The sequence below is a fragment of the Pristis pectinata genome, chromosome 20 (assembly GCF_009764475.1).
Source record: "Pristis pectinata isolate sPriPec2 chromosome 20, sPriPec2.1.pri, whole genome shotgun sequence".
Lineage (NCBI taxonomy): Eukaryota > Metazoa > Chordata > Chondrichthyes > Rhinopristiformes > Pristidae > Pristis > Pristis pectinata.
This window is the reverse complement of record NC_067424.1, coordinates 30,519,425-30,547,366: the sequence shown is the minus strand read 5'-3', so window position 1 is coordinate 30,547,366 and position 27,942 is coordinate 30,519,425. Positions and strand designations below refer to the sequence as shown.

Below are 27,942 nucleotides of genomic sequence, written 5' to 3'. Positions count from 1 at the left end.
ATTTAAAAGCAGGATCTTTTAACCATGTCAGCAAAAAGGAAACTGCCACATTCTAGATCAGTAATAATTCAGAGTTATATATGGTTTCTGAATCCACGCATGATGTAGATTAGCTAGCACATTTTAACCCACACTGTATTTTGCTTCCATAAATGTCAGTAGTAGTTACTGTCTTTAACTAAGATGTCTTACACACTGGAACTCAGCCCGAATGGGGATGTCTTAACATTCAACTTGACTTCGTTGCTTTGTCCTTGGAGGCAAAGAATTTCCTTCCGTTGGAACATTTGAAGGTGTTTGTCCTAAAAATCATTTCCTTTTGATCACTCCCATTGAATGAAGTTATTAAATACCATGATTTTCTAAATAAAGCAGGAAATGTGGGAAATATTCAACTGATTAAAGGTCATTAACTTGAAATGTTATCTGGTTGTCCATCCATCGAAGTCATCCTGACTTGCTGAGTGCTTCCAGCAATGTTCTGTTATTCTTTTAGTTTCCCACCATGGGCTCTACTTTTTATTTGTGAGGTTCATTCTGGGTCCCTGTGGGTTCCTTCCTGCAGTACCGGCCGCTGCCATGTCCTCCCTCGGAGGGGGCGCCATAGGCAAAACCCTCCTCCATACAAAACACACGTCGCCGCTGTAGTCCCGCCTCCAAGACCTACAACTGGTCGGCTTCTTCATAGCCGGCATTCAATGGCCATTTCAGGTGTCAATCAAAGAGAAGCGGAGCGCCGTCTGAATGGCAATTAATGGAAGTGTTCCCCGTGAGAATTAAGCGGCGGTTAAAAAGAGGCGGGAGAGCGGCAGAGCGGGAGGTCGTTTGTTTATGTGCTAAGGTCCGAGCAGCTGGGCGTGAATCGTGAATCGTGAATCGTGAATCGTGAATCGTGAATCGTGAATCGTGAATCGTGAATCGTGAATCGTGAATCGTGAATCGTGAATCGTGAATCGTGGAGCGTGTCTCCCGTCGTCGGGTTAAACTGAAAGTTGATTAAGAATCAGTTCCACACCTAGCGTGATGGACAGGGGCTTGTCTGACTGCACCCTTCCCAAGGGTGGGGGGGGGGGTTCATGGGTGCCGTGTCCAAGGGTGGGGGGGGGTTCATGGGTGCCAAGGGTGGGGGGGGGTTCATGGGTGCCGTGTCCAAGGGTGGGGGGGGGTTCATGGGTGCCGTGCCCAAGGGTGGGGGGGGGCTCATGGGTGCCGTGCCCAAGGGTGGGGGGGGGCTCATGGGTGCCGTGCCCAAGGGTGCGGGGGGGCTCATGGGTGCCGTGCCCAAGGGTGCGGGGGGGCTCGTGGGTGCCGTGCCCAAGGGTGCGGGGGGGCTCATGGGTGCCGTGCCCAAGGGTGCGGGGGGGCTCATGGGTGCCGTGCCCAAGGGTGCGGGGGGGCTCATGGGTGCCGTGCCCAAGGGTGGGTGGCTCATGGGTGCCGTGCCCAAGGGTTGGGGTTCATGGCTACCGTGCCCAATTGGGGGTGGGGGTTCATGGGTACCGTGCCCAATGGGGGGGGGTGGGGTTCATGGCTGCTGTGCCCAAAGGTGGGAGGTTCATGGATGCTGTGCCCATTGTGGGCAGTTCATGGGTGCTGTGGCTAAGGGTGGTCGGTTCATGGGTGCTATGCCCAATGGGGAGAGTTCATGGGTGTGCCGAGCCTAGTGGGGGGAGGTTCATGGGTGCCGTGTCCAAGAGTGGGGGGAGGGGGTTCTTGGGTGCTGTGCCCAGTGGGGGTGGCCCTGGGTGCTGTGCCCACTGGAGGGGGAGGTTCATGGGTGTATACTGCTGGGATTCAACAATATTGTGCCCACCAAATATGGGCATATTGTGCTGAGCTCGAAGTGAGCTCATGAATGCTCTGCCCACTGATGGGAGCTCATGGTTCATGTTATCATATCCAGTGCTGGGTGGTTCGTGGTGCTATGCATATTGGTGGGATGCTCATGGGTGCTTGTGCTTAAGTCATGGCAACTTGTGGGGAGGTTTGGGGCTCTTGGTGCTGTGTGCGACTGGGAGGAGCATTGGCACTGTGCCCAATGGGTGGCTCACAGGAGCTGTGCTCACTTGTTGGAGGATCTTGGGACGTGCATGCTAAATGGTGGGTGGTTTGAGTACAATGTCCCCACTGGTGGGTGACTCTTGGATACCATGCCCATGTTTGAGGTGGCTCATGGGTACTGTGTGATGACGTGAGGCGGATCATGGGTTTTGTGCCCACAACTGGGTAGCCTGGGAGCAGTGTACCTACTAGTGTGTGCACATGGGTGAGGTGGCTCATAGATATTGTGAACTCCTGGTGGGGTGTCTCTGCTGTGTGCTCACTGATGGGATTGCCTCAAGGTTAATGCCCATTGGCTTAAGGGTGAGCTGCTTGGGTGGCTCGTGGGCATTGTGTGAGAGAGTGAAACTTAATGTTTTATGGTAAAAGGCCTTTAATTAAAGCTTGTGGGTTATTCGTGTTGATTAAACAAAATGTAATGGCTGTATAAAGAGTAATTTGTTAATTCCCTTGCTTTTACAGCATTTTAGCAGTTAAATTGTCCATCCCTGTGCTGGTGGTTTAGTGGAGAGCGAAATGAATGGTACACTAATCCCAAACACACCTTTTGCTGTGGATTTCTGGCAGATTCGAAAATGCAGCCACGTCCGTTTGTTCTTCCTGTCCCACTTGCATAGTGATCATACATCAGGTCTCTCTTCTACCTGGAACAGATCCATATACTGCTCTCCCATTACTGCTAAGTTGTTGCAATGGAAGTTTCAGGTGAGGTTAAGAGATGAGGATTTTACAATATATCATCTAATTATTCTTATTTGCAAGTTCTCTGCTCTCTCACTCAAATACTACATCTGTGGACTGTTGGCTAGCTGTCCAATTACAGAGGATCCCATCCAAGCCATAGTCTAAATTATTTTTCCCTTTATAGAAACTGTGCTACAGTAGTTCTAGACTGAAGTAGACAATTCCTAGTTTCTCAATATTTTTTTAAGGAAGAGACCTCTGTCCAACTTGTGTGTAAAATGACTGAAACTCAGATTTGAGCAAAGCCATTTCTCTGCTTTATTTAAAAAGAAACTGATTTTGGGATGTACAAGTTCACATTTGTTGTCTATCCTTAATTGTCCCAAGGCCATTAAGATCAAACCATGGAATTCAGCACTTCAGCGTGGGTCCAAACTCTTGGCCTTTCTTTTTATCAATGCTTCATTGTGTGTGTGTTTTTTTTTTCCTGATGTTCCCCCTTAATCATAATTTGACCGTGAAAATTAGCACTTCATCCCCAAACCTCTCTGCTCTTGAGCATTGAGCTTTCTCAACACTTTGATCCTTAGTATCATCAACCTTTTGTTTTTATCTTCTGGCATTATCCCCTTATACAAAATATTTGCCATTTCCTCAAAGCACCTTGAATTTTCTTGTTCTACTGTCACTGTCCCAAATGATTCTGCATTACCAATGTTCTGATACGTGGTGTTGGTTTTCTTAACATTTCAAGTTGGAGATCTTAATATATGTAATCCTTTACTGACCATCACTGGTCTGAGCTGTGAAAAAGCTATATTTTTCGACTACCTTTCCTTATCTTGCTTGCTGAGTGTTGACTCTGTCAGCCATACTATTTAACAAAGTCTCTTCTTAGAATTCCACCTTTGTAGTGTTGCTCACTTATGGTTCCATTTATATTTGTCCCAGCACATACCTTGGTCCCTTCTAAGAATAATAGGATTGAGAAGAGCTAACGTGAGATTTATGAAAGAAAAGTCATGTTTGGTAATCTGCCGGAGATCTTTGAGAATGTGACTAGTAGAATAGATAAAGGGGAACTAGTGAATGTGGTGTATTTGGGCTTTTGGAAGGTGTTTGATAAGGCCCTGTGCAGGAGGTTAGTCAACAATTAATTAAGGACAATATTATTGAGAATTAGTTATTGTACAACAAGCAAAGATTGAGAATAAACAGATTATTCTCAGGTGGACAGGCCGTGACTAGTTGGGGATGGTAGGGGTTGATGCTTGGGGCCCCAGCTTTTCACAATTCATAGCAACTGAAAGGAACAAATGTCATGTTTCCAATTTGCTTATGATACTAAACTAGGTGGGATTGTGAATATAGATGATTATGTATAGAGGTTTCAAGGGGATAGGGACGAGTTGAGTGAATGGGTGAGAATGTGGCAGGTGGAATATAAAGTGGAAAAAATTAAGGTTATCTACTTTGGTGCACATAACAAAAAAAATGTGTTTATTAAATGGTGAGAGATTGGATAGTGTTGAATTTCAAAGGGACCCAAGTAATGCATGTACATAGTCACTGAGGCATACGTGCAGGTTCAGCAAGCAAGTAAGAAACCAAAGACAGGAGTAAGGAAGTCTTACTGAAATTGTACAGGGCCTTGGTGAGACTGTACATGGAGTATTTCGTAGAGTTTTGGTTTCCTTCCCTAGAGGGAATGCAGTTGCTATAGAGTGCAGTGGAGATCTACCGGACTGGCTCCAGATATGGTGGGTTTGCCGTGTGGTGCCGGATTGGGTAGACTGTGACTAGCTTAGGAGAATGAGAGGAGATCTCATTGAAACTCAGAAAAGAAGGGCTTCACAAGCTAGATGCAGGGAGGGTGCCTCTTCTGGTTGAGGCATCTAGGTGCAGGGGAACCAGTTTCAGAATAACGAGTAGACTATTTAGGAATGAGAATGAGGAGAAATTTCTTCCTTTGTAGAACAGTGAACCTTTGGCATTCTCTACCCGGCAGGGCTGTGGAGGCTCAGTCATGTTCATTCAAAACAGAGACTGATAGGTTTCTCCACACTAAGGGAAATGGACATAATGCTGGAAAATGGCACTGAGGCAGATCAGCCATGATCTTAATGAATTGTGGACCAGGTTCAAAGGAGCAGATGACCTCCTCCTTCTCCTGTTTGTTGTGTTCTTATGTTCTTCTTTTCTTGAAGCAGGAATTAAAATTCCTGGTGAAAGGCTAGTTTGTCATCATTCTCTTCCTATTGATTTTTCAGTTTGTTGTTGCCTCTTGTGCATCAACATTTTCTCCAGGAAAATTAAAGTCAAGCTTTCTGTTTCCTAATTGTTCTGACAGGACTCTGCACTTAATCAATTTGCATACTCGTACAGAACCTGGGTCTGCTGCTGGATACCAAATAGAGTTTCTTCCCTTTTCCATTTTATCATCAAGACTGCTGTCTTTGAGCTTTATGACATCCTCATCATCTATCACTGTATTCTTCCTTTTCATGCAGTATTTTAATCTGTAACTTTATTAGCTTGAAAGTCAGCATCCTGGCTTCTGCCATCAAGGAAACACTGCATCTTTTTTTCAAAGCTTTCACTTTTGCTACCTTGTCCCTTGTTTGGTTCTAGTGGTGCCCTGATAATTTTTTTTATTATCTTCATCTTACTATTGTTTTCATCCTATTGCAGCTTGCTTCTTTACCTCTTGTTCAAAGCTTTGAACTTTAGTGTTCTGTGGTCTTCTCTGTTTAGCCAGTGATGGTTGCTTTTTAAGCCACAATAATTCTGGTACACTAGAACTTCCTCCAGAACTATCTCCACCGTAGCTGTTGCCTTCAAAAACTTACTAACAACTTTTTTTAATTGAGCTCAACTTGTTTGCTATCCAGATCATTCCTTAATCTGTAAAACATTTTCATGTGAAATATTGTATCTAAAAGGAAAGTTTAGTATGTCACATCATCATTCAATGTTTTAAGATCAATTTAGTATTGTATCTATGATTTTGTAATACGGCTAAAATCAAGTATGATTAGAATTTATTGACAAGTTTCCAACAATCAGCTTATTTTATCGACAGGTGGAAGAAACATTGATCCACCCGCTCGAGGTAGGAGAGAGTCACCTCTTGTATCTTGATGAAGTTGGAAAAGAGACCATGACTGTGACATTGATTGACAGCAATCACTGTCCTGGTTCTGTCATGTTTCTGTTTGATGGCTACTTTGGCACCATTCTGTACACAGGTATGCCAGATAAGCTTACTTTTCTGCCAGTCTTAATGCAGGATTTCAACCCGAAACATCAACTTTGCAGCCACAGATACTGTTTGGCCTGCTGAGTTTTTTCAACGGTTTTCTTCCAGTTTCCAGCATCTGCAGTCTCAATGTGTCACCTGCCAGATAAGCTTACTTTCAAATAGTAATGACTATTTATTGTTTGTAAATTATTTACATATGCGTTGATTGGAATTAGTTTATTATTGTCACGTGTACTGGGATACAGTGAATGCCAGCCAATCAGACAGATCCTTCCATACATACATATATCGAGGAGATAAAAAGGAAAACAGAATGCAGAATATGGTGTTGCAGCAATGGAAAAGTGCAGTGCAGGTAGACAAATAAAGTGCAAAAGTGGTTGAAATACTTGTTGGCCTAAAAATTCATTATCTAGCATCTTTTTCCCCTACCTTTTTGTGAGTGAACATTGACTTTACTTGTTGTAAAGACTGATGACTACCATTTCTGGGTGATTTTGCATCACTTTGGAAATTCGACTGGGCATATCTGGGCATGATTCACCCTTGCATGCAGTATAGCATGTTGTTCATTGTCCACTGTTTAGGGCTTGACATCATTCCTTGGGCAAGGCTCTATTTTGAGTTTAGTGGGGGAAATTAGATCAAATTGTCTCAGGAGAGATTGTTGTTGCGCACTCTTTGGACAACCACCCCAACCCTCTGACCACGTCACCTCAATCCCTGCTCCCCCACATCCCCTAATGACTCTGATCACCTGCTGATCTCAATTTCCTGAACCCCTCCATGATGGTCCAGACCTGCAGCTACTTAACCTGATGTCCACCCATGAGCCCAGTTCTCAGGCATTTATGTGATCTTCCTCCTGACCCCATGCCCTAATCAAACAGCCAGTTATCTCTATCCTTGGTTCTCAGGCCCAGATTCTTCTGTGAAACATCTCTTTGAACCCTGATCTTTCTTTCTGACCCTTATTCCTGACCCTAATACTTCCTTTGGGCACCAGTTCCCATACCACCCCTTACCACTTTGTTGGCTCACCAGATCCAGATGCTTGGCATATAATTGCTGACCTTCTCCTCTCCAATCTCTGATACAATTATTTGCCCCAGGTCCCGTATTTTCCACAGTGAATGCCCTTTCAGTAGCAAGCTTTGGGAGCTATAGAAATTTTCAGCAGTGAAAGCATGATCCATTTGGGTACATTAGTATTTCTCCAACGTTACTCTGTTATGATTCTACAGTGGTGTACATGGTGGACCAGAAGTTGGCTGATGTATGAAAATATTTGTTAAAGTGGTGCTGTGCAGGGCCCTACATGAGGTACCCCTGGCAGTGAAACTCTATCACGTGTGAGCCCAAGGAAACTGATGCTGTATGAAAAAAGGCATTTCCTCTGTTGCCTACTCTTATTGCAGAGCTACCAGAGGAAATCAGTTGGGATGTTGTTTGAGAGTGTGAACAGAGAGAGGGATGACTGGTCCTATGGTGGACATTAATTGGATAGATTGGGTTGAGATCAGAGATCAGTTGAATGGTAGATTGTGTACAGGAGGTGGAGGTCAATTGGAGAGAGGATTATGGGTTGGGGTCAGTCACAGAGCAAATCTGGCTTGGGTCAGGGTACTAGTGGTAGACAAATTTGGGTAGGGGTTGTTCAGAGAGGAATTTGGGAGTGGAACAGCTGATCATTGATCCTGAGGATATTGACAGCAATATGTGTGTATTGGGGGAGGCAAACACCTGAGAAAACTCTGTCAGGGAGAACCTAGCTGGATGATTATGTGTATCTCAGTAACAAACTAGGCAATGTCAAGTCTCCTTTAACCAAGGCTGATGAAGGTCTTGCCCTACAGTTAAGGCCAACTTTGCAGGCTGCGTATCACAGAACAGTTTCAAGCAAGTGGTGAGGTCAAAATGTGTGTGGAATGCCATTTGACATCACCACATGGCTGGTGTATTTGCTGGAGGACCCACAACCAATTTAAGGAAGTTTGCAATTGGTGCACTAGTTATTGAGCTTGATGCACAATAACATTATGCTACACAATCTTATTTCTCCCCTCGGTGTCCTGCAATTAAATATGAAATGCCATTTGGTTTCCTCTCCCTACCATAACTTTATTCTTAAATTATGACCTAGGAGACTTCAGTTTAATCTTTAATCCACATTATTTACTTTAGTTCAGCTAAAGCTTCAAAAGCAGCACAGTTTGCTGCAGCAGGTTTTGATCAACAAAAATGCCTAATGTCACTAGTGGCTTTAATTTGATGTTGTTATCCAATAGTTCTTGCCAGAAATATAGATATTACGTGAGGTTGGAGTCAAGCTCAGCAATGATGCCCTAAATGTCAAACAACCTGCTGTCACTCAATGCCAAGATTCAGTAATGAGAAATGGTTGCTTTTTGTAGCATTTGAGGATTACCAGTACAATACTGTGTTAACCTAGTAGGAATCTGTGTTTTGAGAAGGAAAACAAAATGGATCAACTGTTCCTCTCAGTAAAATGACAATGGAGGTTCAAATCCATAACTTTGCAAAGTTGAGTGGGAGGGGATCAGTCAGAGGCTGTGACTCCTTTTCCTTTAGTCCGTGAACTGACATTTTGCCCATCTCTTGTGTGGGTTTCTGGCCAAGATGGAGAAGAGGAAAATTACCCAAAATTGTAATCATATGTACTTTAAAATGCAATTTAAATCTTTGAAATTCAAGGTTAAGAAAATAGGCTCTACTTAAATGCTGCAAAATTAAATATCCATGCTATTTTTAATTCAGCTTTGTGAAGAACTTTAGAGAAATATATAAGCAAATTATTTGAGTTACCACTTCCCTTTTGTTTGGAATTTGTTCACTTTGTCCAGAAACACAAAATAAAATGAAATTCCAATTCTTTTATACATCCCAGCGGGACTGGAAAATATTACTTTCCATGAAAGAATCTTCTTGAAGCTGTTTACTGCAGCTTCTGAATATGCCAATATCAAAATTTACTCTTTCATCCCACATAATTGCTTATTGGCAAACAAAATATGCTCTCGGCGGAGCTAAAATGATATGGTGCTGGATAGGTTTACAGAGAAGAGGCTGGAAAACACTGGTCTTCAAATAGAGAGCTAAACAGTTACATTCAAGCTACCATTTTCAGTTTACTGCATTTAGAAGATATCAGCGCTGTGTTAAGGTGGTGAATTAATTTCTCCAGGACTTTTGAGATGTTGATTACTACATCTAAGTTTAATGGTATCCAAGTATAAATTTTCTGTTGGAAACTTCATGAACAAGGTGAAAAATGTCCATACTCGATCTAAGAGGATTATAGTACTCATACTCTGGAATTTATCTAAAAGTGTAGTCTTGACACACTTCAGTGCACCCTTCTTGTTTGTTTAAAAACCATTCCAAGAGCTCCACCTAATGAATTAGTGGATTGTTGCAATACTGCTTTGATGTGTATTTAATTCCCAGTATTTGATTTTAAACATCCTGCTTTTTGAGTTTTTTAACTGGCTTTTGTCGTTCTGTTGAGTAGGAAAGAAGCTGACATTTCAATTTCTACCCTTTCCTGCCCTTCTCCCCTCATCCTGTAAGGATATTGGTTGAGAATTTGGCTATGTTGGCCTCCATGGCCCAACTGCCTACTGTTATTTTCTGCCTGAACTGAAGCAAGGAATGAATAATTGTACAAAGAGTACAATAATTGTACAAAAGTATGTATTCTCCTTGTTAAATTATATTTCATTTAAAACAACATATAGGTAGTATAATAAATAAAAAAGTAAGAGGCTGTGAAAATTGGTTTAAATAACAGAATGTTGATGACTTTTTTAGCAGATTTCCGTTACACACCCACCATGTTCTGCAATTCGCCACTGAGCACAGAAAAAAGAATAGATGTTCTCTATCTGGACAATACAAACTGTGATCCTGAGTCTGTGGTGCCTTCCCGTCAAGAAGCTACTGAACAAATCAAAGAAATAATCAACAGTCACCCAGAACACAATGTTGTAATCGGTAAGAATTGGATAAGTCTTCAGCTTGATCCACAGAACTCCATCCCGTTCCTTGAAGTCAGTGTTGTGTTCACATAATATGGTCACGGTGGCATATTGTCAGGTGCTATTTTGTTTGCATTTGTCTGCAAACAGATGCAGATACATACGTGGGACAGACCAACATAGTATTTCTCCAATATAAAACAAATTCACAGTGTCCCATCCCAATGGACCAAGTGTGAAGTTTTTACTTCCTTATTAAGTGTCACACAGTTAATTTGAGCTGCACAGCCAGGCCAGCCCAATCTGTTCATTTTAACTTCGGTCTGAGCATTTTGGCACTGTCAAGGGCCCCATCTACAGCTAAAAAAAAAGTTGCCAGGAGAGTCCAGTACTTTGGCGGCTGAGACCACTTGTAGTTCAGGTATGAACTATGCCCTTTGGTAGAGGAGAGATAATGGGAGAACTTGCATTGGGGAAAAAAAATGAGGTAGAAACTTGATGAAAAATGATTTCTGCAAAAAAGCATTAGTTTCTCTGTTGGCATTACACTGTTATTATGGGTTGCGTGGAGGATATTATTCACACTTAAAGCTTGGATCACAAAAAGTGACATTTGATCGGACTTGGATTGGGAAGTAATAAGTCATCTTAGTTTAGTATCCAGAAAGGAAAGTGGTTGCTTGTTGACTCAAGTCATCCTGTCTGAAAAGGTGCCCAGACTAAATCCCAAGAGGGAGGATGACAAATTGCCACTTTACAAAGCCATCCTCAACAGTGCTATGCTCTAATTGTCCAATAATTGTTACAGTATGCAGGGATGTGGAATTACAGTATGCAGGGATGTGGAAGGTTCTTTCTGACCTTCAGTAATTATCACAGGAAAATGCTTGTGTAGATTGCTGGGTGAGAAATGCACTGGGACTGCCCACTCTGCTGCTGTGGTGAGCAGCAGTGGACACTCAAAGAACCAGTTCACAATGAATATTGACCACTTGTGTTAGATATGGGAAATCACCTTTTCACTGTCATGCTTCCTCTCAATTTCAGTTACTGCCTTAAGAAGGTGGAAGAATATTAAAGAGATTTTGTTTTACTGACAACGTATTATGATAGATTCTAATCACCTCTCTGTGTAGGTTATATAGTTCCAGGAGTTGGGGTACTGTTGCTCACAATCATTAATTTGCTCTATAGGAGAAAACTGACAATAATTTGGGAGGAATTTATTCTAATTTTAATCGTTCCATGCTTTAGGAACAACTGGGAAAAAAAGTCACATGAGTTGTATAGGAGTCTCTTTCCCCAGATAAGACTTTGTGGAAACATTTTTTTATTGAATTCAGTGGCAGCACTTCTGCCAATGGATCAGAAGGCCATTTCAAGTCCCATGCCAAAACCTGAGCACAGATTCTAGATGTTTATAAGGCCAAGTGGAGACTATGGTACTATTTGAAGAAAATCTTGGGTATTCAAGTAGTATACTAATCAACCAATGCTGCCAGAAACATCATCTGATCATTGTCACATTGCTGCTTGCAGCTATTGTGTCCCCATCTTTCCAACAGTGATTACTCTTTGAAAATGGCATTGATTGAGCGACACTTTAGAACATCTGGAAAATACGAATAATGCTATCTTAATGCATTACTTCAATTTTGTTTTCTTTTCCCCCTTTTATTTCTTTTTTTAATTTATTTTTCAATTTCAAATGTTTGAAGAGATTATACCTGAGACATGGTTCTTCCTGTAATTACAGGTCTGTATAACTTGGGCAAAGAATCCTTATTAATAGAGCTGGCTCTGGCTTTCAAAACCTGGGTTGTGGTGAGTCCTCGCAGACTTCAGATGTTTCAACTGCTGAGACTGAGCGACGTGTTCACTTCAGAGGTGGGCGCTGGAAGAATCCATGTGGTAGATCAGAATGAAATTAATCGATTTAATATGATTAGGTGGAATCAAACATGCCCTACAATTGCCATTGTTCCTACAAGCCGCAGAATGAAAGTCACGCACAGAGACATTCATGTGGTTCCCTATTCGGATCATTCCTCCTTTCAGGAATTGCAGGAATTTGTGGCCAGACTGAAGCCCTATTCCATTATGCCTATAGTGAAAGGAAAGGCATGCCAAGCATACTTCTCCCAGTATCTTAGTTCGCGTGATGAGTTGAAGTCAATCCAAATTCCAGAAACAGTAGAAAAATGTATGAAGAAGAATTCAAAACACCATGATGCACTGCCTCATCAGTTTTTTAAACCAAGAACTCTGGATATTCCACGGGGTGTAGTGTTCGAACCACCAGAGAAAGGATTGCATGACTGCAATGGAGCTGATTATCTGTGTACAGAAGAGCTGAGTTGGTGTTATGCTAGTCTGAAATCTTTCGATGCTGTTGTTGAACAATATTTTAAGAAGAGGAATAAACTAATTGTGAGAAATACATTGGACTAGAATATGCCAACAGCTGCATTATAAAGAGAATAGATTTGAAATGTTTGTTTTACCAGCAATCACTTTATGAAAGCGTAATTATTCCTCATCTGCAATGTCCTATTAATTTCAGGGAACTTTCCAATGGTTTGTGTGGCCAGTACATTAATTATAATTGGTTAAAATTTTTGAAATGCATCAGCAATAGCAGTCCAGTATTTAAAAGCTAACAAATCGTTCAGGACACAGAAGTTTGTGCATCTTTCTACTCATTTTTGAGTATTCTTTATCAACATAACTGATTTTTCATCTTAAGTGCTCTGGTGAATGTGACCATATCGGGGTATAATTCTGCACTCTACCTTCCCACTCCATCTTATCTGCATGTATAATTTCTCATGGTAGAAATCTGTTTAAAGACATTTAGGTACAAACAGAGCAAAAAGAAGCCTACTGTGTTACGTTTGTGTTGTTATTTCCCTTGTAGAGTACCAATACAGGCTATGTACATTGGAGAAACTACATCGAGTTTTAAACTTGAGAGTTTCTCATTAATAATTGTTTGGCCAGGAGATTTGAAACGAAACATTTTTAGAAAATGCTAAACATTGCTTTTATTCCCCTTTCCATCTAATCCAACCATGTTGCAACTTTGAAGGCAAATTTGCTCCATCTGGAATTGAGCCTTCATTTAACTCTGTTCAATTTTTGATGCTTTTGTTTTTTATTTATGGAATGAAAAAATCATTAGGGTATGGTACAGAGAACTCTGTGCATCAAAATGTTAAAATATTTCTTGAAGAACCATTATCAATGCTAAGGAGGGGAGTTGGAACTGGTAATTAATACAGATTAAAACAAACAGTAATAGCAGAGTAAGATCGAGAGTGCAAGTAAACTAACCACTGTTCCAGTGGGATAGATAATGAGTATTCGGTGGCCTGCGAGTGCATTTTTTCTCAAAAGCTTGGCTTTTTGTGGCAGGAGCTGTATGCATGCCAAATTTTTCATGATGTGAGTCAGCATTTTTTCCTGCAGGTTTAAGCTTTCATCTGATCACTTGTTTAATGATTTTAGAGAGGGATGTTAATTTATAGGGCGGAGGTTTTGTTTTGCAGATTGGACTGGTGATAGTAGTAAACAGCAATTTCAACCAATGGAAACTAGGTTGATGGGAATAGGCTGGGGGGAATGGGTAGGTATCAGGGTATGGGGTGAAAGTGTAAGCAGAAATTGGAGAAAAACTAGAGAAAGATAAGAATTCTTAAAGGTAAATTAATATTACAAATGGGATGCAAAATATTAGTGATTTGTAATATTTTAATTTTTCCCATCCATAAACAATGTCAGCATTACCTTTTGTATCAGGTTTATTAACAGCTCTGGCCTGTATTACAAAGTTTTAACATGTTCCTTTGTTTTCTTTGTCGCTAACTGCCCTAGTTAATCTACTAACCAGATTGCTTGATAAACATTGGAATCCCTGGGCAATCCTGGCCTCATCCTATCAGAGATGTTCCCTTGTTCTATCAATTCCTCCCCCATCCTCCCTGCAACTTAAACCTGCCTTGTTACTCCTGTTGCCCCTATTGAGCAATTTGATTTTTCAAATGATTACCCAAAGGTGTGGAAAATCAAACTGCAGATGGTGCATATCGGAAATGAAAACAGAAAATGCTGGAAACACTCAGCAGGTCAGACAGCATCTGTGGAAGGAGAAACAATTAGTTTCAGGTTAAAGACCCTTCGTCAAAACTGGAAAAGAGAGAACAAGTTAGTTTTAAATTGCAGAGAGTGTTGGTAAATTGGTTTATTATTGTCACGTGTACTGAGGTACAGTGAAAAACTTTGTTTTGCATGGCATCCTTACAGATCATTTCACTACAAAAGTGTATTCAGGTAGTACATGGGAAAACAATAACAATGCAGAATCATACTATGGGACCATTCAATAGTCTTATAACAGCGGGATAGAAGACCTTTGTGGTTTTGTAGGGGAATAGCACAGGAGTTGAGGCTGGCCTAGATCAGCCATGATCATATTGAATGGTGGGGCAGGCCTGAGGGCCCTGGTGACCTACTCCTCCTCCTGTTTTCTTGTGTTCTTTGTTTCATCTGTCTGGTTGATTATGTTCCTCATATACTTGGCGAACCATCCCAGAACATCTTATGGTCATGTCACATTTACTATGTCTCAGTACTGAACAGATATATCCATAACATGTACACGTTGAGGAACCAATCATTGTCTATAAATACAATGGTTAGTTTCCAGGAGAACGTGCATGTTCTAACAGAGAGTAGTCTTTGTTTACAAAGCTGCATTCTGTGATTTCAATGTGGATTTCTGCTTTTAAGTATCAATAAAAAAACTGGTTTTACAATAGAGTGTAGACATTTAATGGAAGCATTTTGAAGCTGGTACTTGCTTTTTATCAACACGATTCCACCACTAGACACATTCTTTCCCCTTCCCACCCAGCATTCCAAAATGACCACTCCCTCCTCAAATCTTGGTGTATTTTTTGCTCTGCACCAGCTACTCCCCTTCTCAGGGCACTTTCTCATTAAACACATGCTCTTCCTTCTGTCCAAGGACCCAAACAGCCCTTTCAGGCGAAGCAGCAATTCATTTGCACTTTTTCCAATCTAGTGTATTGTATTTGGTGCTCATGGTGTACTCTCTTCTACCTTGGAGAAAACAAACACAGATTAGCTGACAGCTTTGAGGCGCACATTTCTTCAGTCCACAAGGGTTTACCTTGTACTTCCAGTTACCTGGCACTTTGAGTCTCCATTCCACACTCATTCTGCCCTAATTGTGATTCTCCCTTGAACATTCATCATTAATCTATCAAGCAGACAGCTTCCTAAACTCTGGAATTGCCTCACCAACCCAGGATCGCCCTATCTGAGATATTCCTTTGTCCCAGCCACCTTCTGTCAAATTAAAATGTCAGTGGTACCCCACTTAGTGTGATGCCACACAGTGCTGTTTTGTATAATGTGTTTGGGCCAAGGAAGAGGACTTAATACAGAAAAATATAAAAATGAAATAAAATCATCATAACTCATTTAACCTTGCTGAACTGGTCCCACCTGCTTGCTGAAGACAACAATCTTGTTCATGTTCATCTGTCTAATAAGAGCACACTGCACCAAAGAGAATGAGGTATGTGAATTACCACTTGGCCATTGAGAGTGGTGGACAATGTTTTTGCCCAACCAGTGAGAATTTGGTATCATTTTGTGACCTATTATTATAGACTAGGCTATTATGTGTGGATAGAAGAGAAAGGAAAAGAAATTTTACCTTTTAATCAGCTTTTGTCATAAGTTTAGGTCTATACAATAAGTCCATGTCAGGCATAGGGATTTGTATAGATAGGTACTTAATGGCCTGCATGGAATTCTGAGTTTTTTTCAAGTCTCATGAAGGCCTCATTCTGTCTTGTCTTTGACTTTTTCCAGCACTAGATGCTTTCAAGATCTCTGCTCTCCTCCAATCAGAATTTTACACACACACACACACACACACACACACACACACACACACACACACACACACACACACACACACACTTTTAATCACTTCACTATTGGTGTCGGTATTTTCACTGACCATTTCTGATTTGTCCATCTCTTTCCTCCTTTAAGGTGTTTCTTAAAATATGCCTTTCGACCAAACATTTGGTCAACTGCTCTGATACCAGCTCCTGTAGCTCAATGTGAAAATTGTTTTTGTTGATAATACTCTTGTTATGTACCTTGGTGCAGGTTGTAGTTGTTGGAAAAGCTGGAGAGTGCTGGAAAAACTGGGCAGGACAGACAGCATCTTCAGAGAGAATGGAAAAACTGAGATAATGTTACAGGTTGTTGACCTTTTGCTCCATATCTGGCCAGTTCTGATACAAACTGGAAAGGCTGGTTTTCTGAAATTCTTAAGTACAGTATTGAGCCCCTAGTGTGGTAATGTGTCTAATCAAAAGATGAGATGTTGTTCCAAGCTTGCATCTGGCTGTGCTCAAACACTAGAGGTCAGAGTCAGAGTGGAATGGAGAATTAAAGTGATGAGCAACTGGGAGCTCAGGATCACCAATATGGATTGAAACAACTGCAGAGCTGTAACCCAATCTCCATTTGATTTCTCCAGTGTAGATGTGCCAACACCCATTTGTCTTCAGACAGCACCTTTCTGTGAAATCACAACATATACAACACCTGTTCTTTTACAGCTCCCTCTCCACTATCCTGGGACCTAAGCACATTTTAGAATTGTAGCTACAGTCCACTTGAGCTTCTAATTTAGTGCATAGCATTGAGTTTGATAGGAAGTGGTTCTCTTCATAATTTTATTTGACAGATTATAGTTGGTTTAGATAAGTAGGTGATTTGAGAAGCAAAATGGTAGAGTTGTTTGAAATAATGGAGTTATTCAGCAATGGTGTGAAGTGCTGAGGCAACAGAGCAAAACCACTACAGGACAGCCTGTTTACATACTGACATATTTTCCTGTGTTGTTTTCAATGTAAAAAAAATTACGAAGGAAGCGTGTGGCTAAGACATGACAACAGGAGGTAACTTTTGAGTATAATTTGCAAAATAACCAGCTCGTCTGTTTTAGTTGAGAAAAAAGTGTTGGCAGTACTGTAGGCAAATCCACGTGCTCTTCATATAATGCTGTGGAATATTTTGCATCCATCTTGCAGGGCTCCATCTCATTCAAAGGATAGTACCTCTGATGGTTTAGCACACCCCAAGTACAATAGTCCGGTACCAAAAAACACTGAACTGAGGCTTGAACGCATAATCTCCAAACTCAGAGGTGAGATGCTACCATTTCAGCCAAACTGACATTTTTAAACTAGAATTATGATCTGAAACAACATTAGCTTTCTGCTGGTTAGTAACAGTTGTAGCAATGTGTTGCAACTCTATACAGTTGATCAAAGAATTTTGAATCAGAATCAGATTATTATCACTGACTGTATGACAGGAAATTGGTTGTTTTGCGGCAGCAGTACAGTACAAAGGCATAAAATTACTGAAGTAAATAAATAGTGCAAAAAAGGAATAATGAAACAGAAGAATGAAGAAAGGAATATGATGCTTGGAGGTGGGTAAAGTATTGGGGGAGGGGCTCGTGGGGGCTGTGAGCAGAAGGAAATGGTAGGAACCTCAATCCTATAATCCTTAAGTGAAGGAAACCAATATGTTGAATGGGAATCAGTAAACAGTTGTCAGCGGTTGCTATGTCAGTGTGAATCATAGAGAAGGAAGAGATGACCAAATAAAAAGTGTAATATCTTGAAAGTGGGTAACGGATCTACAACTCCTTTCAGCACAGAAATTGCATCAGGAACAATTTCCTCAGGGCAATAAGCTAGTTGTTTGAGGTCAATCGTCCCAGCTCCAGGAGGTCACTGCAGGACTTCCTTGGGCAGTATTCTGGGCTGAACCATATTCAGCTGCTTCATCAATGGCCTTCATTCCTTCATAAAATCCAAAGTGGGGATTGTTTGCTGATGATTGCACAAAGCTCAATTCCATTCACACCCCCTCAGTAAATGAGGCAGTCTATGTCTGCACGCAGCAGTAGCTGGACAATATTCGGGTGTGAGCCAATAAGTGGCAGCTAACATTTGCACCACAAAAGTGCCAGGTAATGACCATCCTCAACAAGAGAAAGTTCAATCACCACCCTTGACATTCAATGGCATTACCATTGACAGATACCCCACCATCAACATCCTGGGGGTCACCTGGGGCTCAACCACAGGTTTTGTCAAAGGGGTTTTGCACAGTGGATCCTGTGCAGCAATCTCAGAACGAGGGGTTTGGTGAGCGAGGCGCTGTGGTGAGGAGGGTGATCTATGACTAGCAACAGGTGGGTATTTCTATTTTCCTTTAATATTTACCTTTACTTTTCCTTCAGTAAATATATGAGTGGCAGCAGGTATTTTGTACCTTTAACTCTTTTACGTTCTTAGATTGCAGTAGTTTGTGCTTAAAGTAGAAGAAGGTCTGTAGTGCAATGGGTACTCTAAAGGAGGGTAACTAAGTGCTGAGTCCAAGGATATGGCAGGAGACCTTGGACTCATTGAATGCTCCTCCTGTAATATGTAAGAAATCAGGGAGACTTCCAGTGTCCCGGTCACCATATGTGTAGGAAGTGGGTCCAGCTGCAGCTCCTGACTGACCACATTGCACAGCTGGAGCTGCGAATGGATTCGCTGTGAGGCACCAGTGTTGTTGAGGACATCATGGATAACATGTTTACTGAGCTGGTCACACTCCAAGTAATGGCTGCACAGTGGGAAAAGCAATGGGTGACCACCAGAAAGAGCAGTAGACATAGGAAGATGGTGCGGGAATCCCCTCTGGCCACCCCCTTCTCAAACAGAGGTACAGTGTTGGGAAGGATGGCCTCTCAGTGGAAAGGAGCAACAGCCAAGTTTGTGGCATCACTGTTGGCTGTGCTTCGTTTGAGGGAGGAAAAGACTTGAGTTTCAGTAATAGGGGACTCGATTGTAACGGTAACAGACAGATCCTGATGCAGGGTTTTGACCCAAAATGTCAACAGTTCCTTTTCACTCCCACAGATGTTACTTAACTCACTGACTTCCTCCAGCAGGTTGTTTGTTGCTCCAGATTCCAGCTTCTGCAGTCTCTTGTGTCTCTCAAATGGTATGTTGCCACTCTGATGCCAGGGCCAGGGATGTCCCAGAGCAACTGTTGCATTCTGAAAGCGGAGGGTGAACAGCTGCTGGTCATGGTACATGTCCGTACCAGGGATGTGCATAGAAAGTGGGTAGGTCGTGCAACATGAATTTAGGGAGATAGGTGGCAGATTAAACAACAGGACCTCTAAAGTGTAATCTCTGGATTACTTCTGGTGTCACACTCCTAAGAGTTAGGAGTAGGAGGATAGATCAGATGAATGCATGGCTAAAGAATGGTGTAGGAGGGAGGGCTTTCTATTTTTGGATCATTGGGAATGTTTCAGGGATAGGTGGGAACTGTACAAACAGGACAGCTTGCACCTGAACAGCAATGGTTCTGATATCCTCGCTGCGAGGTTTGCTTGTGCGGGAGGGGAGTTTTCAAATAATTTGGCCGGGGGAATGGGGCACAGAGCAGATATACTGTTGGGGGTAAGGTTCAGTCAAATATAGAAGAAAAACAAGCATGATAAGGCACTCAAAAAGATAGGAATGATTAATAAGTTTGCAGATTACACGGAAATTGGTGGTGGTGGTGGTGGTGTTTGTGAGGAGGGTAGTTTTAGACTACACATTGATGTTGATCAGCTGGTAAATTGGGCAAGGCAATGGCATGTAGAATGTACTCTTGATGTGTGAAGTGATGCATTTTGGTGATGGGGGAGGGGATTGTCAAATAAGGGTAGGACATATACTATGAATGGTAGGACCTTACGGAGGAATATTGAGGAACAAATAAACCTTGTTGTACGAGTCCAAAATTCCCACAAGGTGGTAGCACAGGTAGATAAATTAGTGAAGAATGCACAGGGATGCTTGTCTTCATTAGCTGAGACATAGAACGTAAGTTCAGAAAGATCTTGGAACAACTTTATAAAACGGTGAGCCACAGCTGGAATATTGTGGACAGTTCTGGTCACTACATGGTAAGATTGCACTGGAGAAGGTGGAAATTAAATTTACCGGGATGTTGGCTGGTATGGAACATTTCAGTTATGAGGAGAGGCTGGTGGTGTTATCCTTGGTGAAGAGGAGGCTGAGGGGTAACCTGATGGAAGTGTAAGAAACTTCTCCCCATGGTAGAGGTATCCAAGACCAGAGGCTATAGGTTTAGGTGAGAAGTGAAAGGTTCAGAGGGAATCTATGGAAGAATTTTTTCACCCAGTGTAGTTGCAACCTGGAACACACTGCCTGAGAAGGTCGTGGAGGCAGAGGCTCTCGTAATGGTTAAGAAGCATCTAGACAAGCACTCAAATCACCATAGTAGGCTAATGGACCAAGTGCTGGTAAATGGGATGAGTAGAAATAGGCGCTTGATGGTTGGCATAGACATGGTGCGTTGAAGGGCCTGTTTCTGTGCTTTTGGACTCTGACCTAATACTATGGCTACAAGAGCAGATTAGAGGCTGGGCATCCTGTGGTGAGTCACTCACCACCTGACATCACAAAGCCTTATCACTATAAGGCATAAATCAGAGTGTGATGGAATACTCTTCACTTGCCTGGATGAGTGAAGCACAACAACACTCAAGGAGCTTGACTTCATGCAGGAGAAAGCAGTCCATTTGACAGGCATCCCATCAATCACCCAAACATTCATTCTTCTTGGCACACACTGGCTGGCGTGTGTACTATCTATAAAGTGCTTGCCTGGGCTACTTCAACAGCACCTCCCAAACCTATGACCTCTACTACCAAGAAGGATAAGCGGCTAAGGTACATGAACCTTCTGCAGGTTTCCCTCCAAGTTGCATACTATCCTGCCCTAGATGTGTATCACCATTCCTTTATTATTGTTCCTTTATTATTTATCCAAGTTCCAGATGATCTGATCTATTTCTTGGTAAATTGATTCCAGGATTATAATTCAAATTGTTTACATTATTAGTAAAAAATTTAATTTAAGTGATGAATGCAGAGTTTACAACAAGTGTAACATGATGAACCCATTAGGAAAGGTTTTCAGCTGTGGCTAGCAAAGGTTACAGGTTGTATTAGATAAAAGAAAAAGGTATAAAAAGGTTGCCAGAAGGAGTATTAGCCCAAGGATTGAGAAGATTTCAGAATTCAACAGAGAGCCAAGACATTAATAAAGAAACAAAAAGTAGAATTTGAGATAATCTAGAGGGAAACAGAAAATGTAAAGGCATAGATACAATGGAAAAGCTAGCAAAAGTTAATGTGGATCTCTTACAGGCTGAGACAGGAGAAGTTATATTTGGGAATAAGGAAATGGCAGGGGAATAAAATATTTTCCGTCTGTTTTTTATGGAAGAAGACAGAGCTTCCAAAAAAAATAGTGTGAGGTAACGAAGCCCTGACTAAGTAAGGAGCAGAAATAAATTAACATTAACAAAAAATAAAATGGAGAAATTAATTGGAGAAAGTTGGACAACAACATTAAAATTAGAGCTTGACTCAAAATCCTTTCACGTACAGCATGTTACTCCAGTGTAGTTGTGTTTATCCTGTCTGGAGAAAAACATTATCTTACCTTTGCTCAAAGACTTGCCAAGCCATAATGGATGAGAAGAATTTAGTAACATCTGATGTGATAGTATTCAAGTTCAAAAGTAAAACCTATTAAAACATCTTCCAGACCATGCAGTTTGTCAGTCTTTAAATCATTACACTTTTTGTATGTATATTCATTATATTTTGCACAACTGAGAAAGAAATTGGTAATCGTGCAGGCAAATTGAAGCCATGTTTTCCTCTCTCTTTATGAATTTGATTTGCAGTGTAGAAGATCTGTAAAACTATCTTTTAAATACTCAGAGGCACACCCTGAATACAGTGAGCTTAATCAAACTGCGTATAGATCACATTGGATTTACCCCTTTAGTTTACTGAACTTAGCCAAAGCAACACTACATTATTGATGAAGAAACAAGTTTCAGCTACTGTTCCCTAGCCCATTTGTTCCCTGGTTTCTGCTGATGCTTCTTTTGGACAAACTTTGTTTGTGTGTTGACCACTTCCATTGAGCACCAATTTGAGAGAAGCTTGTAGCATTGGAATCCTCAGGCTGCACCCCTTCACTAACTTGTAATAAGTTTGGACTGGTCATGTTGTGTTGGCTGCCCATCACCAAAGTTATGTTCATCGTGTCAAAACTGGAGAGGAACTATGAATGACATTCTTTGGAAGGAATTGTGGAAACTAGGAGCAGAATTAAAATAAAGTAGCTTGGGAGTTCTCTAGATTGTTGTATTAACCCCATTCAAACTGGCATTGGCACAAACTGATTAGATGATTAAACGCATGGCCTTTAAAAGAAAGGGACAGGGGCTTTGATCCATGGAGCATTGGCAGGAATTCTAGGCAAAGAAGGAGCTGTTTCAGTGAGGTGGGGCCCACAAGCTGGACATATCAGTGTCCTAGCCAATCAAGTAACTAGTGTGGCTGTTTGGGAAGAGGTAGTGAGAAGATTCAGGAAAGGATAAGTTCAAAAGCAATGGGAGAAGAATGAAGGTGGTACAACAGAGTAGTGATTTGGGTAAAAGTACACGAAAGACATTGGGAGGTTAACAGAAGTACTGGGGAATTAGTCAACAGGATGACCTGAGAGAAAATTAGGGGAAAACGAAAGTGAAGCTGAAGGAACCATGGCCTGGATTTTGTACTTGGTAACTAAAAAGCTCTAAATGCTGAGTCACCCATAAAGATCCGATGATAGCTGTGGTGTGGACCTGCCATTTTCAATCTTGATTATCTTTGGCAAATATGCTGGGATTGTTTTTAGGGTGAGATACCACTGGATGTAGGGAATTTGAATTTAAGTGAAGATTTAAGTAATGAAAGATTAGTACATAAATTAGCAATGTGCTTGAAGGATAATGATAAGAATCAGCAGACCAGTCAAGAAAATAGAGTTAAGGACATGTTCAGACATGCCATGATCTCACTGAATGGCAGGGGAGGCTCGTAGTGCCTTATGGCCCACTCCTGTTTGTCTTATTTTTCCGACATTCATTAATGAGACTTGTGGGCATCCTTTACAATTCATACATTTTATTGCATCTAAAGAATAAAACAAGATGTAAATATCCATTGATTAAATTCATTACAGAACTGCCAGCGTTAAATCAGTCGATCTTGATTTATTTAAACCCTTTCACTGAATTAAGACGTAACAAGCTGGATCATGCTTGATCCAGCTAGCTGCCCATTCTATTCCTGTAGGCATACTTACTTTTCATGTCCAATTGTACCAAAGGTATGGTTGCCATGGTTGTCTTCTGGGACAGAGTGGGCTGCAAATGATGACCAGGCCTTAACTGACTGATACTGAGGTTTCATCCCTTTGCTACCGCAGTGCCCTTTGTGATATCAAAGATCTTTGAACTGGCTCTTAGACATCAAAGATATTTAAGAACAAGGATTAAATAATTAATAGTTGTCAGAATAAAAATAATAAATTTACTTAACACCTTTGGACAAAAAATTAAAAACATGAAGATGGATGAAAATAAGGAAAAAGAAAATCATTGACCTCATCTCTCCAATCAAGGTCAGGGACCCCATTCAAGTTAGTGGGATCCTGCTACATAGTTGAAGACCAGATGTGAAGTGCGCTCAGCTCCTCAGCTCAGCTAGAGCAGGAGATCAGGAACAAGCTGATGCAAACACTACAGTTATAGGGGGTTCTCTGTGGAACTGCTGTCTAAAAAATCAGTGTGTTCTGGCCCAATGCGCATTAGGAAACCCAGTGATACTCAGATTAGAATAAAGAGATCTTTTCCGATCCTTGAAATTAATTGGGTAAATGAAACCTCCCATAAATTTTTTTGTAGAAAATAGATCAATCCAACTCTGCAAGGTTCTGTGCTTTAGTCATGTTATTCTTCAAAGTATAATCATGGGTTGATGATTAAAGCTCTGGTCACTATATAGCATCCAGCAATCAGTACCCATTACAGGAATTTGTCCAACTTTCTGTGGAATCTAATGGAAAAGAATATTTTTGAAAGTTAGCAGAACAAAAATCCAAATAGGTAAAATCAAAGAGCATCTTGAACATGGATAATGGAGTCCAATGATATGTGCACTGATGGATGCTGCTTCTTTGAACTTCACTTATGTAATGGTTGCTTGTTAAGGTTCACACCCAAGACTCTCCATCCTTCCCGCACGATGACTCTGACTGATCCCACTAGCTGATCATGACCTTTCTCACCATCATACCATCATTTGACCCAACCTGAGGTCACAATTTGTTGAGCCTCATCTCAACAGACACACTAACTTATTCCCCCTTACCCTACAACCACATCTGTGGTAGAGGAACTGGTTGGGACCAGGGAATTGGAAGTTATCGAAATAGAGAATCCTCGATTCATGTTGATACATTAACTGCTTACCCGCCCTGCAGCAAAAACCTTAGAAAGCTCTGTTTGATTTGTCCGTGTGATTTCCATTTCATTGTTTCATGTTGACACACCCCATTCATGCCATAATTTTCTAAATATCCTTTTGCTTCCCTGCTATTTGAGTCTAGCACTTTCTCTTCCCCTTATGCCAAGCTAATTATGCTATATTCCCGATTTTCTCCCTTCCTTCTTTATTGCATTCCAAGGAGTTAAAGTATTAGAAGTAGAGGGTTCAGGAGGGGAACCACTGAACAGAATCAGGGTGGATTTTGCTGATAAACAAAAACAATTGCAATTGGATTTAAATGTAGGCAAATATAAGGTAACTCGACCTAAAAAGGGGCAGAACAGAGTTTTTCTTAAATTGTGAAAAACTACAAGCAATTGATGGTCTTTAGCGATTTGGGGGATGGGAGTCATGTTCACAAAGTGCAGATACAGTAGATATAAAAAAAAGCTAATTTATTTAGGGATTTATTTCTAGCAATCAAGAATGCAAGTGAATAAATGCTACATCCAGTTAGGAAGTGTTATAGTTGGGCATCCACCCTGTAAGAATTAGCCGAGATGAGAAGCAGCATAGATTTACCAAAATGATATCTGGACCATAATGAGGAAAGATGACACAAATTTGTGGTTGTATCTCCTGGATATAGAAGGTTAAGCAATGACTTTTCAAATATTGATTGATCAGAAGGAATTTTTATTGGATTTGTAAATGACTTAAGTGATGGGAAAGCTTTGCTGTTTGGGAAGTCCGAGACTAGCAGTCATAGAGTAATACAGTATGGAAACGGGCCCTTCAGCCCAACTTGTCCATGCCGACCCAGATGTCCGTCTAAGCTAGTCCTATTTGCCAATGTTTGGCCCAATACCTCTTGGAGTTTGAGGCCTAGGTCTGAACTGCTACATAACATCCCAACTCCTATACTCAGTGCCCTGATTGATGAAGCCCAGCATGGCAAATGCCTTCTTCACCACCCTGTCCAACTGTGACATCACTTTCAGGGCACAATGTACTTGCATTCCTTGGTCCCTCTGTTCTCCAATGCTCCCCAAGGCCCTACCATTCACTGTGAAAGTCCTACCCTGTTTTGACTTCCAACAACTTTGCACTTATCTGTATGTGGTCAACATCTTAATGCTTCTGAGTGCTGCAGTGCACAAATTAGTCACTGCATTCTCTACATTACAAAACTGGATGCACTTCAACAGTACTTCCTCGGTAGCAAAGCACTTTGGACAATATCGATTGCATTTCTTACACTACCTCCAGTTTGATTCATTTGGTAGTAAGAGCTATTTCTACACCTCTATAACTGCTATTAATTTTTAAGTCAAAATTCTTCCACAAGGCTGAGGATTACATTTCAGTGGCTTGGTTTTAGATTGTGTTCTAAGATTGTGAAAGGTGCTCCATAAAGTCAAATTCATTTCTTTAAAACATTATTTGTACAGATCCATATGGTACAAATAGTAAACAGGAACTTTAGGATTTAGCTTGCCCTGAAAATACTGATAAACCCCTGAAATACTCAACATTTTCCTTGTTTCAAAATGTACTTTGACAACAGTATCTGCAAAGTATTGATTGTACTTCTATTTTGTGGGTATGCATTGCTAAAATGTAGAGTTGTGAATGTATCTTTATCTCTTGTGTTTCAGGTGATAATATATCAAGCTTTATTCTGGAGGCTATGTAATTTGCTCATTTTTCATAATGCCAAAGATCATTTTCATACTGAACAGAGTTGCAGTTAACAATCTAAAATGTGTTCGTTCATCTTACATTTGAACAGGGATGCCAAGATAATTGCATAAGATAACGAGGTTTGCTATTCAGTTTTATTTTTCTTTACTGCGGGGAATATTCCTATTTCAGCATTACTCTGTGGAAGCACAAAGAGATACCCTACAATCTTTCATAATAAAGAGAAGATCCAGTAAGAGCAGATTTCATTTGAGAAATTTCAAACCAGATCTTTTTCTGGTGATTGTGGCATGTCTGTATTTTGCAATACCAGTATTTCACTGTCTTGCAGAGTTTGATAACCAGTAAATTCCTCAGAGAGCTGATCAACATTTTCTGCAAGCCCTGATGGGGGGAAAATGCCATAAAGATTTCTAGATTCCATTCCATTCAATAATCTGACATTTTCTTCTGCAAATTTACAAGATGTGCATACGTAATCTGCAGTTTCTTGAGCCATTGTAATTCTTCCCATGTTCACTCTGGCAATATTGAAAGATAGCCCAACACAGTTTTCCCATGGAATTTCTTTATCCAGGTTAAAATTTTCCATTTAAACTGGAATCATCACTACAAGCAAGGATCTCCAGCGTTCCCCATCTAATCGCCCATGATGAAGGCTGAAAAAATAGAACAAGCAAAGCAGTCAGTTTTCTCCATTCAATTCGTCATTGTTTATGCCATCAAGGCATAATGTAAAAGTTGCCTTTTAACGTTCATTAATAGCATTAGACTATCACAGTACAAGAGCATTGTTAATTATAGCTGTACTCTTAAGATGTTCACTTGTTAGCAATATCTGAATCATTGTGGCACAGCTGGTAGAGCCACTGCCTCACAGTTCTAGCGATCAGGGTTCAAACCTGGCCTCAGGTGCTGTCTTTGTGGAGTTTGCACATCCCTCCCAGTGCTCTGGTTTCCTCCAATATCTCAATGATATGCAGGTTGGTAGGTTAATTGGCCGCCATAAATTGCCATTAGTGTGTTTGTAAGTGGTAGAATTTGGAGGGAGCTGAAGAGAATATGGGGAGAATAAAAAAAATGGGATTCATGTAGGATTAGTATAAAATAGGCAGTTGATGGTTGGTGGGGACTTGATGGGCCAAATGGTCTGTTTCCATGATGTATCTCTCTATGTCACTATTGGCTTAAACAATGGACCTGCATGTTCTTCTGCTGCTAAAGGCAAGTTGAGCTCAATTAAAACCCCAATTAAGTGTTTTAGCTTTAATTGCCTTTTGACAAAAAAAGATCATTTTGCAAGTTTCTGGACTTGTATGGGTTTTACAGTGAATGTATCCTCAGCCAGAGTACAGCAATTGCTTGTTGCTTACCTCGCTCACTTTCAATGTGAGATTTAGTACTTAGTGTAAGTATGGGTGCCATAAACTGAACAAGATGCGTTCATTTCCTTTATTCTATTTTTATCAGGACAAGACATTCTACAGTATAACTTCCCCTCCACCATCAGATTTCTTAACAGCCCATAAACACTACCTCATTGTTCCTTATAATAGTGATAATAAATCTGATTCTGAACTTTTCTCATATCTTTTTGATGACATATTTCAACAGGGAGAAAGTATTTTTAACAGAGTTCTAACATGTTGACTTTCATTTTCCCTCCCATTGCTATAAACTATCCTGCCTAGATTTTGGATCT

At 40.9% G+C, this 27,942-nt stretch overlaps 1 protein-coding gene across 3 annotated transcripts; it reads left to right on the top strand.

The window, feature by feature from the left end:
- Positions 1 to 701: 701 nt before the first annotated feature.
- dclre1b (DNA cross-link repair 1B) lies at positions 702 to 15,946 on the top strand. 3 transcript variants are annotated; one of them, XM_052035002.1, is made up of 5 exons: positions 702 to 841; positions 2,524 to 2,766; positions 5,828 to 5,993; positions 9,842 to 10,021; positions 11,762 to 15,946. In XM_052035002.1, exons 2-5 carry the CDS (start codon positions 2,578 to 2,580, stop codon positions 12,454 to 12,456), a joined length of 1,230 nt encoding a protein of 409 aa, XP_051890962.1. In that variant the 5' UTR covers positions 702 to 841; positions 2,524 to 2,577; the 3' UTR covers positions 12,457 to 15,946. The 3 variants fall into 3 exon arrangements, with proteins under 3 accessions (XP_051890962.1, XP_051890960.1, XP_051890963.1); XM_052035000.1 differs by having other exon boundaries at positions 9,839 to 10,021; XM_052035003.1 differs by lacking the exon at positions 702 to 841 and having other exon boundaries at positions 2,616 to 2,766; positions 5,828 to 5,857; positions 9,839 to 10,021.
- Positions 15,947 to 27,942: the final 11,996 nt, after the last annotated feature.